This window comes from Mauremys reevesii, linkage group 3, assembly GCF_016161935.1.
Source record: "Mauremys reevesii isolate NIE-2019 linkage group 3, ASM1616193v1, whole genome shotgun sequence".
NCBI lineage: Eukaryota > Metazoa > Chordata > Testudines > Geoemydidae > Mauremys > Mauremys reevesii.
Genome location: NC_052625.1, coordinates 151,198,054 through 151,218,796, shown reverse-complemented (window position 1 = coordinate 151,218,796; position 20,743 = coordinate 151,198,054). Strand labels below are relative to the sequence as shown.

The window sequence follows — 20,743 nt, the reverse complement described above, 5'->3', positions numbered from 1 at the left end:
CAAGTCAGGCCACCAAAATTATGAGTTGCTTTTGAAAATTTAGATCCAGAGCTACAACTTAAACTGCACCAATGCTTGCTGATTTATGTAACCACTCAAGGATCTTCCAAAGTAGCTGTTTAAGCCTTCTAATAAAGGTACGGTAGAGCTATACTCAGTACATTTGTGTATACTCTCGGGCAGTTTCTTAAAACAACAGGTTGCTTAATAAAGGTTTTTTGCGGGGGAGTTTGCACACATTTCACTGATTGTGAATATTTACTTCTGTGCCATCCCCAGTCATGGATGAGTGTCAGATGCACTTGACTATACATACGCGCACACCAGATTTTGAAAAGCCATCTAATGTAGTAATCAAGAAAAATATTGAAAATATTGGAGCTCTATAAGCTAAATTCTCAGCATTGATATGAATTTTTCATTTATTGACTATTTAAAATATTTATGAATTAGGCTGTTCCCCTCAAGAGAGAAAATCACTTGTTATCCTGGAAGATAATAAAAACTAAGGCCTGCTTTTTAGCCTAGCCTGCTCCTTGACAAAAATTATGGCTTCAGTTGAGACATTCAGCTGGATTGGATAGATGGAACAGGGCAGAATTTAATCCTTTGCCACATACCTTGGGCCAAATTATATCATCTGTTGCCCAGCAGTCAACGGGAGTTTATTCACATGCGTTTGAGGACAACATTTGCTCTTTAGTGTTCACTAACCACATCAAGGTAAACTTCCTCAACAAAGATCATTTGAACATCAGTATACCAGAAATATTGTTCTTGGTTATTACATTAAAGATCTGTTTGGAAGTTGAACAAAAAACACTTCCTTAAAAAAAACTTATTTTTTCAATTGACAATAAATACAGAATAGGATTTAAACTCTGTAGCTGCCTAAAGCCCAAATCAGCTATCAAGAAACCAGCTGTTCAACCCAAGCTGCTGGCAACTCAGCATGCAGAATTATTGGCATTTACATGGCATTAGTGGCTTCTCAAAAATGGCAGGATTCTATCAGATCAAGATGACGAACATTTTAAAATGCACTATCAGTTACAATATGGAGTGTATTTCTGACATGTCTGAAATTTTTGTTAAAGCTGCTGTTCGCCCAGTTCTTCACATTTCAGCCCTACATTTCTATGATTTATGAACTGTGGATAGTATCAGCCAAGCAGCCATTTGAAGCAGATGATTTCCTAAGGGAGAGTTGCATGTGGATAAAACATTATGATCTGCACAGTTACAGTGAGATTGTGTATACCAACACATACAGGATGAAAGTCCAGATCCTCAACTCCCATTCATCTCAAAGTAGGTTAGGTGTCTAAATACATTTGAGGATCTGGGCCAAAATCGTCCAAATTGGACTGTTCCCTCAATCCAAGCCATTTTATAAATAAACACATATTTTAATCAATACTAAGGAAAATACATCAACAGAATAGCTTTTCATGCTATTTCCTTTGTTCACCAGAATCTTTTGGAATACAAAGGTCGAAGATTATAGGGTGAACTAGGAATATGGAAAGTAATGAGTACAGCCTAATAGCCTAGCTAGATTAGATTGAATTAAATAACTAACTATAGGGGTAAAAAAAATAAATTAACTGTAATGTTACCCCTTAAAATAGGCGTGATCTTGCAGACGGTACTCACAGAAAACTCCCATGGTAGTCTAATATCTATAGTGTCAGGCCCATTAAGTCCTGCTATTAAGGAGTTCTCATCTGGGGAATAGAGTTCTTTATTCTATCCATATAACCTTTTTTTCTATAAACATAAGTTAAAAGGCTTAGATGCAGCAAACCACTTAAGTATATGCTTAACTTTAAGCATGTGAATAGTCCTAATGAATTTGCTGGATCGGAGCCTTAACTAGTGTGTGTTCACATTATACTTTATTTGTTATTTAATTTATTGATACCACCATACTCTACTGGAAAAGCGGCCTCTGAGCCTCCAAGAAAACACAGTATCCAGCAAACTTCAGGGAAATAAAACACAACCTTAAATCTAATAGTTGTCCTGTATTGGAATTTTAGACCTAAAGGCCTGGTCTACACTGGGGGGGATTGACTTAAGATATGCAACTTCAACTATGAGAATAGCGTAGCTGAAGTCGATGTATCTTAGGTCGACTTACCTCGCGTCCTCACGGCACAGGGTTGACTGCTGCCGCTCCCTTGTCAACTCCGCTTCCACATCTCGCCGCGGTAGAGTACAGGAGTTGATGGCAGAGCAATTGGGGATCGATTTATTGCATCTACACTAGATGCGATAAATCGATCCCCAACAGATTGATCACTACCTGCCAATCCGGCGGGTAGTGTAAACGTACCCTTAGTCAAGGCACTGGAAAACAGTAATTCCCATTCTCATCCCACATACCAGTGCCATCTCTCAGCATTAGATTGGTATTCCACATACACAAGTTCTCTCAAGAAAGCAGACTGTTATTTGAATACATAACATGTTTCTGGCTGAGCATAATAGGAAAGGTACCTTCTAAAGTCGTTTCTTCCCCATCCAAGGAAGGACCATCACCATCTTCATACTCTGCAATCACACTGACTGAATAAAGAGTTTCAGGGAGTAAATGAGTGAGAACTGAGCTAGTGCTTGAAGCTGGCACTGAAACAAGGAATTCTTCTCCACCAGCAGCTACTTTATATTTAATAAGATAGGACAAAACCTCAGATCCAGCTGGAGACCAATTCACTTTGAAACTGTCAGATGTTACCTCAGAAAATGCCAAATTACGGGCAGGTAAATAACCTGTTAAAAAAAAAGCCACACATTACAATAAAACACTTAAAAACCCCTTTAAAATCACTCAAAAACATTTCCTGTTGTCAGCTGATTTCTTTGATTCAATAAATATTTTCTTGATATGCATCTATGCTTGTTTGTCATTCTCACTCATGAATGCATAAAATTCTATGATGATCTCTGAGTTGTCTTAAACAATATGACAATGAGTAGAAGTACCAACTCAATGTTTTCCACCTGAAGTGTCCTAGGTTCAATTAAAAAGTTGTCATTTGTTACTGCCAGCCCTGAAAACTTAAGGTGGAATCTGAGAATCAAGCTGGGTTCTTTCTTTCTCGTGTTCCCTCAGGGACAACAGTGCATCCTCAATTTACTGGAGCACTAGTACACAAATGAAATTAACAGAATTTCAACACTCTTACAAGAATGGATCCAGAAGGGGGGAGTAATGGAAATGACCTGAAGCACAAACATAATCCTGAAGTCCTCAGATAGTTTTGGTTGGCTTAGCTAGCCTACGAGTGGGGATGTTAAGTGTTTGAGCCCTCCAACATAAAAGTTTCTCAAAGGTTTTCTGAAACAAAGGCTTATTTTTAAAGAGGCTGGGGTTTTCAAATTTTGGGCTTATCCAACTTCAATGTTCCTTTTAAATACAAAAATTTTAAAGGATTGTACAGGATGTAGCAGCAGATGAAAAATTCCTTCACGTTTTTGAATGTTGTGAGCCAGGTTAATGTCATGAAGGATTTCTCACACTTAACCAGAAATTTGTGAAGTTGGTGACTTTCTAAACTCTTTTAAATATAACCGCAGAAGAATTTACAGTGACAATGGAAAGTAATTTTTTACTCATGAGGACATATTTTAACCTCTATGACTCCGTTGTAAAAGCAGTCACTGAAGGTCATCTGAAGTCATTCTAGATTTACATCAGTGTAAATCTGGCCCTCCAGCTTTAATATCATCTTAAACACTTGCAGGGGGGACATATTTCCCAGTTAATTTTCTTCTTTACCATTCATAAAATAATTATTTTTTCCCAGTGTTTTTAATAAGTTTAAAATAACCAGTCGAATCTTAAATTACTTTAAATCGGCATTGTTCCATGGAAGCCAATGGTGTAATGAAGTGAAGAATCAAGTCCACTTAGCTAATTATTTGGAGTTATTTTATGTTTTGATTGTATCACTTTAGCTAAAAACAGATGAACAGATTGTGCCCTCATTCATACCTGGACATTTTCATTGACAACAAGGGGGTTAAATAAATGTATCTGAGAATCAAATTTGGCTCAGACTATTTTCATTGATTTTTTTTAAAAATTCTCTAAGTATTGATAATTACTTACTTTTCTTCCTTATAGCAGCCAGTTCCTGCTCAATTCGTAGGCAGACAGACTGTGTAAGTTCAAATGATATTCTTTGGAAAGCATCAAAATCTTCCACTGTGTACACATGGGTTTCAGCAGGGAGTGAAGCAATTGCTTCCAATTCTGTGCGTACTGCATCCTTAACACCAACTGCAAATATCTCTACATCTGATTCCCTCAATTTTATGGCTGGCTCTTTAAAGGCATCTGACGATTTTCCATCAGTAATAAGAATCATGACCCTTGGTACATTTGGTCTTGATCCTCTGTTGATAACAAATACTTTCTCCCTCACATAGGTCATCGCTTTGCCTGTGTTTGTAGATCCACCTCTGTAGGGGAAGGTGTTAATAGCCTGAATTATATCTTCAATTTTGTTGTATCTGTTCAAATAAAACTCCGTATAGGGATCCCTGCTGTACTGGACAAGACTTATTTGTACTTTTTGAGGTGAAATCTCAAAGCTTTTAACTAACACTTCCAAAAAGGCTCTTACTTTAACAAAATTGGCGATACCAATGCTGTAGGAGCCATCCACTAAAAGCACAATATCAGCTTTTACATCCACACCACGGGAGCATTCTGTAAAGAGAAAAATTACCAATATAAAAGCCAAAAGTCATGGCACTTCTACTGCAGCTTTTCTAATCAGCTGACTCATCACTTATAAACACTAAACGATGATGGTCTTTGGTTAAACTAATTCCATTAACTAAAACTATGTCTTCCAGTAAGTGAAAGTCTTTTATTAAGAGAGACATTTAGAGGTATGAAAAAGAGCTACAATATTAGAACCATATCGATAACTTACCCACTTGAACTTTGACTGGCTGTGTTTTTTCCATTATTGTAATTGGATCACTGGCTGCCATTCCTCTCATTGCATATACATTAATCTGGTACTCTGTTTCTGGAGAAAGATCTCTTACATTTAAAGCAGTTGTTTGAGGACCAACACTCAGCACATGTTGTTTGGCGCCTGCTATCATTGGAAAGAATTGCACTCTATAGCCTGTTATTTGGCTAGCAGATGGATCCCAAGTGACTCTAATAGATTTTGATGAGATGTGGGCGGCCACTAGGTTTGAAGGAGGCTCCACAGCTGAAAAATTAAAAACAAATCCAAAAACATCAAATACAATGAAAAGCAGATTTTTTTTCAAAATTGATTTGTTTTTATGACCGACTTTTATGACAGATACAGTTGTATGTGCTCCAATTTTCTCTAGTTATTTAAAAAAAAATAAAAATAATGTAGATGTAAATAAACTCAGCAGAGTAGTGGTGGACTCCAAATGAGGCAGAAGACAAAAGCTATGCTCCATATTGCCTCAAAAAGGAGTAAAAGTTACAATGGAAACCTTGTCATTCAAACCAGCAATAAAACTTTCCCTATCTATTTCCTGGAAACATATCAGAAGGTTTGAATTAATAAAGGCACCCACAGGAAAGCACAGAAATAGAGCAGTCTGCTCTGTCATTGTCTAGAAGGGGAAGATTTTGGAACCTTTAAGAGGCATAGAAGTGCAAGGCGATAGCTTGAGCACTATTTGGTTTCAACAGTCTTCAGTCTTTACCCATGGATCCTTGCCAAACCATATCTTCTGCCCCTTAACCCAACCTGCCTTGCCCTGCATGACCAGTGAGACAATGGGGCATGATTCATGCCCTCCACATGTGGGTCTTTTCAAGTGAATTCTCCCCTTCAACACATTTTCCACCATGTGGTCTAAAGTGTTATGTTCTCAGGATTTGATAACTCTAGAGGCAACATAACAATTTGTAGTTATGGACTTCAGTGGGATATTTCAAATCCAGTCACCCACATGTGTTCTAATCCTCTGCTGTTTAAATCTATACAGCTGGAAACATGTCTTCCATATTCTAATGGCAGATTATAAAATGGATGGAACTATCAAAATAAGCATGGATCATCACATTAAAAACAAATATCAGTACATTCCAGTTAACAATAAACTTCTGTAAAATGTCTCACCTTCTTCTCCACTAACCAGTTCACCCAGCTGTTCATCAACACCTGAGCACACTTGTGTGATTATTTCATTCTGTATGTCCACTATTCCATCAAAATTTGCCACATTAAAAACATGCTTCAAGGATGGCTGAGATGCCATTAGTTTCAGTTCTTTTGCATCTGCTGCTTTGATTCCTAAAAGTTATGACAGATGAGACCATATTATGTGTATAACATTTAGATCTTTGTAAGTGTATTTTTAAAGTTTTAAAGCATCTTGAAATAAAGCTGATGCAGGTTAAGCTCTGTAATTACTAACAACCAGGCTACTAAAACTTAATTAAAGCTGTGGGTTAATGCGGTAGACTTTTACTTAATGAGGTCATATGTCAAACTGAGTTTGTTGGTCATATCCTAGTCTCCATCTGGACATGTTACAAAACTACCACACAGTTTGGCACAGCTGGGACTCTCTGCTCAGGAGAGACAAAAGGGTCAGTCTCAGGCACCATGCATTGAACATCCCTAGCCTGTAAAATGCATGAATCAAGCTAGTGCTATTAGAATGTTAATGCCTCACTTTAATGAGCATTAAATTTACCCACAATATTAAACAGTAACAATAATTAATGAATAACTGATATACCCAAGGAGAAGACTTCAACTCCTACGTTGCGAAGCTCTCTTGCAGGAATTTCAACTTCATCTTGAGATTTTCCATCCGTAATGATAATTGCTACTTTAGGAATGCCTTTTCTTGCTCCAGCAGATTCAGTGAATGCATTCCTAATCAGATAATCAATAGCTTCACCTAAAAACAACAAAATGGTCTGTGTTTTTCTTAGGTCTGAGTGAACTAAGATTTAAATAGTATTTCAGCTGTAAAATAAAATGCTCTACAAACAGATTTTGGGGGAAGTTTTCCCCTCAGCTATTGCTTTTAGCTTTCATATGTTATCCAAGAGTTAAAATCTGTACCTGTCATTGTATTGCCACCTTTGTAAGGTATTCCTTTAATTGCATTAAGAAGATCATTCCTTCTGAAATATTGATTTAAGTTGAACTCAGTTCTTGTATCAGTACTGTACTGAACAACTCCAATTCGTGTCTTTTCTTCCCCAATGTCAAAAGCTGATATAAGAGTGGCCAAGAAGTCCAAAATATATCTGAAGTTACTTCTCCCAACACTCCACGAGCCATCCACAAGAAAAACTAAATCTGTCAGTGCACTGACGGAACACTCTGAAACATATTAAAAACAACACAAATCTCTTAACAGAACAATGAAAGATCACTTACATGTCAATATCGCCAAACACTTTCACTACTCCATACCATAGTCAAAAGCTAGCAGTTAAAAATGAACAATAGAACTCTAACAAGTAGAAGCCAAGCCAAACAGAAATTAAACAGATTAGAATCCTTATTTGAAATATCTTACTTGGGTTGGACACTGTTCACCTAGCTTTAGTGACATATCTACTTGGAGGATATTCCAGAAACAGAGAACAGTTGAAAGAAATTCATTACAATAACATTGATAAGCACTGGGGCAGAAACAGTAAATACTGAACAAAACATTCAATGATTTTGGTGGAAAATAACTTTACTAAACCACTAATAAAATTTAGTATTAGTAAAATGTGTTAAAATGTGATTTTGGAAGTGACAGACTCCTTTTTTGTATGACACATTGATCATCTATGCAAAAAACACGCCACCCTGTTAAACTTTTTATAACTTTTATAAATTAGACCTATTATTAATGGGTCTAATTTAAATCAACACCAAATTGCTTGTGGCCAAATGTGCCTTTGCATATGTACAAACTTTCCATTGATATCCAAAGGAGATCTGCGTATCTGTAGGAAGAATTTGTCCCTGAGGGCCAAATCCTGGGCTTTGGTCCATTTGCAGCACAGGACCTACCAAAGCTGTGCACCCCAATCAGACTTCAAAGCCCCCCAAAATTATTTGTGTGCTAAAGGAGGAAGCCAGCCTTAGAAGTGGCAATGTAACACCAGCTCTTCCCCTGCCTCGGAGTGGTGTCAGTCTCTCTCTACCTAGGAACTAAGGGATGACATTGGAGAGGCACTGAGCATGTGCAGCCTGAGCTCCTGATGGAAAGTTTTGGTTGGAGAACCCGAATGGAGCTGCACACCCTCAACAGGGGCCTTCCAACTGGGAGCTCCAAAATGGAACTGTCCTGCTCAGGCTGGGGTCAAAGAGCACCTTGTCACACAGTGATCAGTAGTTACAAAGGGAGACGTACAGCTCCTGCAGCAGTGCACACCCCCCAATATGCAATGTTGTAGAAGGATTTGATGCTGGGGAAGAATTAATTCTGATACTGCTCTTCTCTCCCTCCCCCACCCTTATCCCAACATGGCAGCAGTACAGGTTTTTTCTGCAACCCTGTGTGTCCTCAGCAGGGAGACATTTATTAAAGGGCTGAGATGTGCTTAGGGCTGCTCAGAGGACATGAGTTTATTTGCGTGAAATCTCTGGCTCTCAGCTCAGATTTTCACCTCTTTCCCATAGAGAGGCGGCAGATTTTCAGACCCTCCTCAAGTTTGGTCAGCCCAGCACACACAGCCAGATTACATGTTAATACATACTTACTGCTAAACAACATAGGCACAGGATTTGACTTTATCATCTGATCCAAAGCCCCTTGGGAGACTTTGCACTGACTTAAATGGGCTTTGGATCAAACCCTTAGTTACCACTAAAATGTCACATAAGCTGGAAGACAAAAAACGTACTTTTTATGTGACTCTGGTCAGGCTTCTTGTCCTCTGGACCCACTGCAACACCTGTCTGAACTAAACAAACCACAACATAAACAGGATTAGTGGAAGGGAAACAAGAAATTGTCACTTGGCTGTAAGTTACATTTTGTAAAAGTCAAGAAAAGCAAGGTGAGAAGGAGCTATGTCAACCAGATTTGTAGTGTGCCTCTCTCAGAATAGGAATGCATATGTGCAATTTACAAGTACAATTCCTGGACACTGATTTGACAGCATTAGACTTAGTCCAATACATAAATAATTACAAATTCCTTGTGCTCACGCTGTACCTTCCATCCTGAAGTGTTTTATGAGAGCTAATAATTAACCTTTGCAACACCATGTAAATCAGCTAAATAATATTATCCCCAGTTTGCCAGATGGGCAAACTGTGGTTAAGTAACATGCTTGTGATTATATGAGAAATCTGTGGCAAAGCCAGAAGCAAAGCACAATGGGGAAAAGGCTGCTCATGGGCCACAGATGGCCAGGCTATAGGCATGCAACGATGTTTTGTTGGTCACTTGGCACCAAGCCAGAATTTGCTCCTATAACCCAAATATTAAATAGCCATTTAAGTTGCTTTATTCAGCTATGTCTAACTTTTTTATGTGTACTTACTTGTAAGTTGGCCAAAAACAGGTAGACTCTCTTCTCTGTCATCATATGAAGTTATTGTCACAACATATTCTGTATCAGGTGTAAGATCTGACAATATAGTATCAGTAACACTAGGTGCAAGGGTAAATTCTTTAGTAGGTCCATCTGCAATACAACATACAAAGCACATTTAACACAAAGGGTCTAAACCCAGTAATAATAATTATGAGTTTTTCATAATCTGAAAACACAGTAGAAAGAGCTATCTGTCCACAGGCTGTAAATAAAATTTTAAAACAGCTGTTTGACTTCCTGAAACACCTAGTTTCAAAGGACATATAAAACTGCTTCCAATAAAGCACTTTATTTACTCATCAGTTTTAACACCAATCATGTGTACAATAATATTAGCTGTCATTCAGAAAATCAGTTTATATAGTGGATCTGATTCTAACCTCATATCATATTCTAACCTCATATTCTAACCTCATTTTACATGGGTATAACTCCAGTGATTGTAGTTGAGTTACCAATTATTTACACTGGTATAAATGAGAGATGTGGCCCTAATATTTTAAATTCAGAGAGATGCACACTATTTTCCCTAGAAAAAGCACATGGTTGGTATAAGGTACTTTTATGTTATTTAAGTTATTCTATTTTTAATAGAGGACTGTTTTCAGTTTTCCAATATGTAAAATCAGGCAGAAGAGACATGTTTCCAAATTGGTATTTCTAATACTACTGTGGATATGCAAACCCTGGGCCTGATTCTCAACTGCCCTGCACCGCGAGTAGCCACCAACATGTATGGAGAATTAGCATGAGAAATATTGTCATTTGGACTTAGTAGCATTTCACATTCACTCTGCACTTGTTAAAGGGAAAGGCAGAGGAAACTCAGAGACCCACCGTTTATAGAGTCAGTTTTGGTTAAAAACAGTATGTCTGGATCTGATTTTGAATTCATATCAGTTTTACACTAAGGTCATTAGGAATTACTCCTGATTTACACTGGGATAACAGCTGAAACAGGATTTCCAGGAATCAGACACCATTAAAAAGATTATCAACAGCGGACATTACCTTTCCCTCTATACAGCTAAAAGCAATAGTAGCTAGGGTGACCAGATAGCAACTGTGAAAAAACGGGACAGGCGCCTATATAAGAAAAAGTCCCAAAAAACGGTACTGTCGCTTTAAAAATGAGACATCAGATCATCCTAATAGTAGCAGAACTTCCACCACCTATCTACCGTCAATGTATGTCATTCAGCAACTATTTCTGACAATGGGCTACATGTTTAAGAAAAAGTTCTGCAAATGTAATCAACATCAATGAATATTCACTATCAACCCTAGAACATTTGGACCTAATCCTGCATAGTGTCTCCTGAGCAGTGCATAGCGCTCTCAATTCCCATTTAAGTTAACAGGAGCTGAAAGTGTTCAGAACTATGCAAGATTATGTATTTCTTAGGACAATGGTCCCCAAGGCAGTGCCCATGGACACCATGGCGCCCACCGGGGCATTTATGTGCGCCCGCCTACTGACATGGGAGCGCTTCCGCCAGACAACCCGCCACCGAGGAGCACAGCCGCCGGACTACCAGCCGCTGAAATGCCGCTGAGAAGTGGCAAAACCAAAAAGCATCGCCGCTTCTCGGCAGCATTTCAGCAGCGATGCTTCTCGATGACGCCGCTTCTCGGCAGCATTTTGGCAGCGATGCTTCTCAATGACACTGCTTCTCGGCGGCATTTCGGCGGCTGGTCATCCTGCGCCCGCCACACTCTTCTGTGAACATGAATATGCTATAGCAACAGAAAGGCTGAGGACCACTGTCTTAGGGAAATGAAAGAGTGGGTAAACTTTCTATACCAACGGCAGGATTCCAATGCCCAATCCTGTAGACCCTTATGGATGTAAGAAGTATCACTGACTTTAGTGAGACTACTCACAAGAGTAAGAGCTCACTGGAATGAATAAGGTTTCGCAGCCAGGATTTTCAAATGACTTTCAATGAGATTTGGGTCCCTAAGTCTCTTAGACCCTTTGAAAATCCCAGTTTGCAATATTGGGCCTCCAAGTGTTTTGGGAGAGGGGCTGTTATGAAACTAAACTGCTGAAGAGATTAACCATGAGTGAAGGACTTGAACAGGTGGCAGAACACAGAGGCTAGATTTTGCTGTCTGCCTGCATCACGCAGCCACACAGAGGCTAGATTTTGCTATCTGCCTGCATCACGCAGCCAGGGGTAGTGCAGGCCCTCTCTCCCAGGAACTCCCTATTTTCCCTCAGGGGCAGAAATTTACACCTCCTCTTTATGAGGTGTAGCATACTCCACCAATGTGGCCAGCCAGCACTTAGGAGGAGGAAGTAGAGTCCTGACTTCACCTACTTCCTGCCCCTCCACACCTAGATGCTCCAAGGGAGAAGCATCTAGAGCACAATCCTTGCGTATTCCAAAGCGCTGAAGCTACAATTCAGGTAGCCCTAACACATGCCACACAAGAGAGAGAAATCATTGCTCCCTCCTACGCCTCTATGGAGCTGTGTAAGGACAAGGCACAATCTTACCTGTAAAAATTAGGGCATTAACATCTATCCTCACACCTCATTTCAACACTTACACAAAAATCATTTTTAATAGATTTCGCAAAAACAAATGTAGTGGTGTGAGATCATGTGACTTTATAAAACAAAACCTTACCAGTTGTAGGGACCACTGTTATTTTGTACCCCTCTATTGCATCAGGTGGTCTTGTCCATGACATTCGAACAGTATGTTCATCTATAATTGTAAAATTCAAGTCTGACGGTGGATTAACTGCAAAAGATTTACATCAGGGAAATGTTTACTAAATAGAACAAGCTACCATCATCTTAATAAATAAAATAATAATGTTCAGCAAAGCTTACTAAGATTGTCTTTGCATAAATTTGTTTCCAACAAATATAAAGATATGTTGTTGGAAAAAAGAGTAAAATAAAAGATGACGAAATATGACAAAACATCAGAGAGCATACGCATTACAAAGGACAGCACAGAACATTTGTTTCTTGAGTTGCCAAGTCATTCAAGAATGGCCAGCAAAATCAAGCACAATAGAAAACACATTTGGATACATGTACAATGAGTTCACAGATAATAACCACATATGCAAACATGTCACATAACAATTAAAGGATTTTTTGTACATGCTGGGTGCAGATCGTACAAGCATGCCAAATCACAACCTGCTTACAACACCATGAGATTGTTTAGAACATCAATACAGTACTCTTTTCCATAGGACATCAAAGAATTAATCATCTTTTTTAGATGGTCTCTGCATATTCATATTTCTTACCAATTATATTTCACTAAATCTAAAAACTTGGCAGAGATAAAGAAAAATAGATTTTTAATAATACAGGAAAAGTTTGAGCATTTTAATGTTTAGTCAAACAATTTATATTATGTTCGATATGTAAGTATACATGTAAAATGTATATCAAGAATACTATATCCATGTATTACATTATTCCAAAGTACTGGGAGCTTAACCCCTTTGTTCCTCGGAGCCACTAATCGGGCATATTTTGCATATGGTTGCAAAGAATTCAGGAATGAAGGGGTTAACAAATAACAATGGTTATAAGAAATTTGCTGTAATATCTGAACTGATACAAAAGTTCACAAAACTACGATTCTCCCTGTTTACACCAGTTTGCTGTACAATTTCCAAGGTGTAAACCATCGTTATCATGTTCCCTTTGCAGCAGGTGTACCCATACTAGAAGTAGCATTTTAACATAAAATGCCAGTATGGTTCTTTCAAACACATTGGTTAATTATGAAAAGACAACATCAAGGTATATTTGTAGACATTTATTTACAGAACTTATAGAAAACAGTGAAGAGGGCACCAGTGATCGGAACAAAGGACTGCAAATAAAAACTTGTAGGAGCTGGTGACAAAAGTAATTGAACAGTATAGAAAGAAATAGTTTACATACGCTATCTTGCAGCATCATGCATATGGACATGAAATGTCAATTATTATTTTTGTAGCTTCCCACAATGGACAAAAGCCTCCATGTACAGGGTTCATTACACAAAGACGTTTCATAAAATATTTTATAATGATATTCTCTTTTTTAAATTTTCATGCTCAGTCATGCAGTATTTTACTGACTCACTGTCAGTGCATGGTAGGTATAGTATAGATCACTATTTAAACAGGTCTACAAAGTAAGATAAGATTCAGCCATACTTTCCATAAATACTTTACTCTGTTTTGCAAGCATTCTTTATTAGTCAGACTTTGTCTGTTTCCTGGAAGATCTCCATCATAGATTAAGGATTTTTTGTTCTGTTATTTAAACACGTTTCAATGAAAAGAGCATCTTTGAGACATAAATCACAGAATTTAAACTGCTGGTAGGCCTTTATACAATAATAATAAATGATAATAATGAAGTAGACAGTCTTTTTATAGATATTTACTGTCACTTCCAACCATAGGATAATATGGCTTTGTAATATTGATATAATAGATATACTAGTACTGGAATAAATGTTATTTTTCCTATTATCCATACACAGGCAGTGAGATTAGACTATTAATCTGCATGCAGTTTATTCATCATTCTGTTTCCTGTAATCACACTGCTAGAGACAGCAAAGTAGTTATTTAGTATCAAAATCATGCAACAGATGTTAATAGTAAAATACATTTGCATATTAAGAATATCATTATAAAATATTGATTCAGTAGCAATGGCTCAGGACAAATTTAATGCAAAGGCAGAGACAACTGACCTGAGCATGCTTCAAAAGAAAAAAAAAATCAGTACATGGAAAAAATAGCACCACCAACCTTGAAAGTAAATTGACCTGATGCAGCAGAGACCTTAGGCTGTAACTGCTGAAGGACAGCAGCAGCCCAACTTGTTGATATCCAAATGACCGGATTCCTGATAAACTGAAAAACTGACTGTGGGGAAAAGTCTTTAACATTTTAAAGGATTTTATGAAAACTCATAAGTGGTACTTGGAAATTAAAAGGTAGAGTACAATCAATATTTAACTACTGTAAATGCCATCCACATATGAAAGCTAAACAAATCCAAACGCTGCTCCCACTAAAGTCACAGGAATTTTCCCTTGGATACGCACGATTTGGCCCCCAGCCATTAACATTTCAATTGAATTAACACCATTTGAGTGAAAGAAAAGCTCTTTAGACTCCGAGCCTGCAACTGGATCCAAGACTCAACCAAAACCCCACAGACTCCAGTGGGGTTCTGCACAGACCAAGGGTTAACCCCTGTGGAACTTATTGCAGGCTCGGGGCCTAACTGTGGTCATATGACTGAGAACAAGGAGTCAAATGAAGCATCGTAAAAGATTTCTGTGGCAAAAATCTCATTCTGTTAATCAAAAATAAATGAGACAACTGCTATTTCACGTTATTATTCATATTGCCTGGCTCACCATGACAAAATCATATACTTGTTATATGGGCTCAATCCTGCAGTACTTTAATAGACAAAATGTCCACTGAACGCAATGGGAGTTTTGCCTATGCTAGGCCCAAGGAACTGGGCCCCTAAAGCCCTGATCCTACAAAGACCTATGTATGCATATAACATGTGAGTAGCCCTCATCAAGATTTCTCATGCAAATAAAGTTACCTGTGTGTAAGTCTCTGCAAGACAGAGACTAGGCATTTACTGCCTGATCCTGTGCTATCAATGGCAATGCTTCCATTGATTTCAGAGGTACAGGATCAGGACCTTAATATATGGTGATGCCATAATATTCCAGCAAATATGGGAAAGGAGAATAATAAGATATATTTGCCTAGTAACCCAAAAACTAGTAATTCTTGATAAGATTGTATAGTTGCTTAATGAGAGAAAAATTGCATTGTTTGTGTAGTACTAATGATATAGAACTCATTTAAAACAATATAAATGTCTATAAATCACGGAACTTGCAGCTAAATGGCCACAAACTGGTCTCAATCCACCACACAATCAGGGCCAATCATTTGATCGGCAAAATCGGAAAAATTAACAAGTGTCTAAATTTGAGGCCCCTCAAGCTCAAAGGGGGCCTCAAATTTAGACACTTGTTAATTTTTTGGCATTTGATAAGTTTACAACTTGGTTTTATGCGCATCCCTATCGGACCAAAATGTGACACACTCTCTCAGCGTAGAGCTGCAAATCTAAGCAAATAAGAGACGTAATTTGGTAAAAGACAATTTTTTTGTTAACTGATATAGATTTTGTCATATTAAAGAGTTTAAAATGTTCATAAATATTGCGTATTTTTGTCAGTTTGCCTGCATCAGTGGCTTCAAATGAACGGACCTTCAACACGCTGAAGCAGGTAAAGAACTATTACCGTTCAACTATGGGACAAGAGCGTTTGAATGGGCTCACCATGCTTAATATCAACTGTGACATTGCACGACAGCTAGATTTTTCCTCAATAATTAGTGCATTTGCACAGAAAACAGCTAGAAAAGCATTTGTTAAATAAAAAAGATTCAAATTATGTCTCACTCTTTTTTTGGTGCCTTATTTTGTTTTCATGAGTCATCATTTTTTATTTTTATTATGGCTAGGGGGCCTCAAAAGCTGGAAGTGGCCTGGGCCTCTCTTGACCTCTGAGGGGGCCTGCACACAATTCACTAATTCCACCAGGGCTTGGGGGCAATGAGGAGGCACCAATGAATTAAACAAACAACTTACAATAAGCCATTTTTAGAAGCCAATATTTCATGTGTTCATATATGTTTCAGTCAGTTCTAGAACTATCGTAAGATAAATTTCTTTATTATATAACCTATGTTATATATCCAAAAAAATGCATGTCCAGTCATGATATATCTAATTCATACCACTATTTATATTGTATATATCAGAATATTTTCTAAGACTAAAAATATAGTGTTTTTTCCCCATGTTATGTATACATTATATTGGTTTGTATTGCTTAGCAGATAGTACAAACCCAATATAAAATAAAAGCCAATGGCATTTCACAGATTGTACAAGGTAGCTGCTAGAGGTTCCCAATGAATATCTAATGAGAGAGGAAAAAATTACTTAAAAGAACACTGTCAAATAATTTAGATCCATAACTTGACCTATAGTAAAATTATCATACTCTAGAAGCTGCTTCCTGCAGCATCTAACTATCCGTTAACTAAAAATTCCTACCTCATCACTGAGAAATTAAAGTAACCACGACCATTTTTGTGGGGCACATAAAATAGCATGGTATATAATTTCTCCTACTGGGTAGCATTGCAGCAGCAGTCAAACAATACGTCTAATCTTGCTCCTACTGAAGTGAGTTCTGTGAAGGATGGACAGGACCCAATATTCATGTTTATTCATCAGTTATTCTTTTCTTTTCTTTTATATATGGCATGGATTTGTTTTTATGCAACTAACCAGACACTGAACCCAGCTCTGTTCCCATTAAGGTCAAATTTACTGATCTCACTGAAGGAAAAAATAAGCCTCTTATTTTAATAAAATAAAGCTACTGTTTAGTAAAGCATAACTTCTCACCTCGTCAGTTATGCAGTATTGCTCACAACACCACAAGGTTGCCATCTGTGTTCATATTTTTATAAATTATACATATTTCTTACATTTTGAGTAAAAATGTAACTTATGTGAAGTATACTTTGTTAATATTTCACATTTTAAAATATATATAATAAAAAATATTTTTGAATATACACAGAGTTCTCTGTGTTTGTGTGTGTATATATATATATATATATATATGTATGTACATATATACATAGGCTTCAAAGGATTAGACTTTTATCAATAAATGTTGATAAATGTCAATTTCACCATACACACAAAATGATGAAAAATATTTTCATCGATCATCTAAATTTACAGATAGGCAAAGTAAGAAAAATACTGTTTGAGGACTTATTAGAGTTGGATTTAAGGATATTTACTTTGTATATTTTTACATGTGATGTTGACAATTTGTGTTTCAATGGTTATAAAGCTTTAACTTTATCAATCTCAGCATCTACTGTCATTAAATAATTATTGCCTGACCCCTTCAATTGCCCAACCTCCCAAAACTTTCAAATTTAAATGATAATAATCAGAAAAAGTATTAAAAATAAACATAAATATTATCCATTGAAATTATTTTTAAAAACATCAAATTCTGCCAAGTCTGTATATATACACGTGTGTGTGTGTGTGTGTGTAGACTTGGCAGAATATGAATTATGTAGCTATAGATATATAGATACAAACTTTGCTACAATCAATGAGAAAAATAAGGAGTTACAGTCACTTTAAAAATTTAAATTGTACTATCACCTTGAGTACTCAGTGGTTTTGTGAGATGGTCACTAGAAATTTGTGTGAGATCACCAATTCACTTGTCAGAAGACAAGCAACAGCCATCAAAAGGTAACAAGCCATCAAAAGGTAAGTCACTACCAACCTGATCAGAATTTGAATAGATGACATAGAGCTGAAAGGCTCCATATGCCCTTGCTTATCACCATTCATTCCTCTCCCTTTATTAAATGTATACTCCATTACATATAAAACTTCCTTAGTCTCTTAACAGCAGTGGCTGCATATTATTTTTCACTCTCCATATTGTATTTCCTGGAGAGATGTTTTCCTACAGACATTCCTTTTTCTCTTAGGCCCCGCAACTATCCAGAGGTAGTGTATGACTTAGCACAATTATGCTCTCCCACCTTCCCAGGAAAAAACAGGCTTTTCTGGAATTTAAATCTAATCTACCACCTTCTGAAATGCTGAAATGTCACAATCTTCAAATGTTTAATATTGCCAATAATATAAGGCATTATTCGTTAAGATACTGTGGGAAGGATTTTAAAGGTGATTCACAAAGGTGATCTTGAAAGTCAATGACAGTTGGGTGACTTCTTTTTACGGATACAGACTAACACGGCTGCTACTCTGTAACTCCCTTTTGAACATCTCCCCTGTATGAGAAATATAACATAATACATAAGCTATGACATGAAACAAGGCAGTATACTGAGACTGTAACTACAAGGCTATTCATACCTTAAAGTATTTTGCCCATCCATGGCTAAAAAAGTAAAACATTTATATTTTTCTCTAAAAGATACTGACTTCCTCCTATTCTTCATGGTCCCAGATGAAGAAAAATAATGTGAGGAGGTAAAAAAAAGGAGGATGTTGTCATAAGACATTGATGACAAGTACTATAGAATATCACAAATGCTGAACTAGAGAAGTAGGGAAAAAACATTAGGTAGTGAATGAGGTCTAGCATAATAAACCAGAAATCAAAGCAGAGAGTAGAAAATACAATATGTCAGAAAAAAGGTAGCTAAATGGATGATAAATAGAATTTTATTATAGAGAATAGAGATCCATAAAATGCAGATCTTGAAAAATCCAATTGCTCACTTGCTAAGGATGAATGAATAGCTTTCACACTGAGGTGTCATCAACTTCTAAGAAGTTTATTTTTAAAAATACTATGTTTCTACCACTTCTGGTATGAAGATAAATTTCCAGAGTGAACTGAATATAAACCACAACAGTGCCGTCTTCCTAAGTCTGCAGCGCATTCCAGTGCCTTTGCTAATGCTCACCGCTTTCCAAACTGTAGCAGAGTATTCCTGTTATTCAGAACCCCGAAAGGTATCCATGAAATGGATAAGAATAGGTCCATTTCACTGTGCAGGGTTTGGGATACTATAAGCAGCAGCAGACAAACAGTGGAGCTATTCAGTGGAGAGGAAGGAAGGCTCAAAAACAGAGGCAGGGGGGCAGAGTAACAGAGACGCTCAACCTTTTCCCCTTCAGCTGGGCCACCTCCAGGCACCAGCAAAGGAAGCAGGTGCTTGGGGCAGCCAATGGAAAGGGGCGGTACATCCGGGTCTTCGGTGGCAATTCGGCGGTGGGTCCCTCAGGCCCTCGGAGCAAAGGACCCACCGCTGAATTGCTGCCAAAGAATGAAGGGGCACAGTAGAGCTGCCGTTGAAGTGCCGCTGATCATGGCTTTATCTTTTTTTTTTTTTCCCACTGCGCCGCTTGGGGTGGCAAAAAAGCTGGATCTGGCCCTGCTCTTCAGTGCCAACTTGCCATTCTTCCTCTGCTTCAGCAGGTGCCACATACGCCTGAGAGATACAAAGCTTGAAATTTCAGCACGGGAGGAAACTTTGCTACCTATGGAAGCCATAGGAGGAACAGTAATGAACAGGAAGAGAAAGGAACCTTCTGTCAGCTAAAGAAGTATCAAATGCACAACTGCACTAGCCTAATGGATATGGACAGGAACTGAAGCAAAAATTTCTATGGCACCTGCTCAGGGTAGAAGCCAAAAACTGGGAACTGTCCTACTCAGAATAGGACTGAGAGGCAATATGATGTGAATGTTGGAGGAGTCAAACCAAATGAAGAAATGTGCATATGATAGCTATAGTTCAGCAGACAGATTAAATGAAGAAATGAAAGTAAAACCAAGACAAACAAGATCCAATATGTCCTTCAAAAGATGATGCAAAATTGAGGCACAAAATTAAAATAATGTAGGAGGGCAACTGAGACTGTACAGATGAAAAACACTGGATAAGGCCAACTATAAATGCTCCAAAAAAAAAAACCACCGAAACCCCTTTTCTCACTAGAATATATCCTGATGTAATCTTAAGTTTTTGCATTCCTATTTACGGCTCCCACTCCACTTCCCACTCCCACAATTCTCAACATTTTTTTATTCTTCTGACTTTGCAGACGTCCTTATATAATTTTTCTCACAGTGACAAAAATTTGTCCTGTTTATTTTAATGTATGTTTTAGCATTTCAAGAACTCCTAGGCTATGACAAAGTTTGCCCTTCCCTAGAGACAACTCACAGAAGCAAACTTGCTTCCTATTAGGAATGTTTCCAGCTAGTTACTGCAGCCAAGAAAAGAAAACAGAACCTGTCTGGTATGAGCAAGGACATGAGCATAAATATTTCAGGAATTGGCACTGCTAATGGAACAAGCATATGCAAAAAACCATCAGATGTGCCCCTGATATTTAGATACATTTTATTTAACAAAAATCTCTGAATACAGAGTAAAGGTTGGGTTTGCAAAATGCTGAGTGCCTCATGAACTGTGTTGAGCCATTCAGTCAGCACTCAGCACTATACAGGATCAGGCCCAAGTCCTTTTTTGCTTAATATTGTTTCACAG

At 37.6% G+C, this 20,743-nt stretch overlaps 1 protein-coding gene across 1 annotated transcript in view; it reads right to left on the bottom strand.

Moving 5' to 3' along the window:
* Positions 1 to 20,743, bottom strand: part of COL12A1 (collagen type XII alpha 1 chain) — a 135,616-nt gene that overhangs the window by 108,468 nt on the left and 6,405 nt on the right. Inside the window, 9 exon segments of the mRNA XM_039529916.1 lie at positions 2,503 to 2,775; positions 4,118 to 4,720; positions 4,950 to 5,240; positions 6,135 to 6,308; positions 6,760 to 6,924; positions 7,092 to 7,355; positions 8,879 to 8,938; positions 9,524 to 9,667; positions 12,214 to 12,330. Coding sequence (XP_039385850.1) covers positions 2,503 to 2,775; positions 4,118 to 4,720; positions 4,950 to 5,240; positions 6,135 to 6,308; positions 6,760 to 6,924; positions 7,092 to 7,355; positions 8,879 to 8,938; positions 9,524 to 9,667; positions 12,214 to 12,330 — 2,091 coding nt within the window.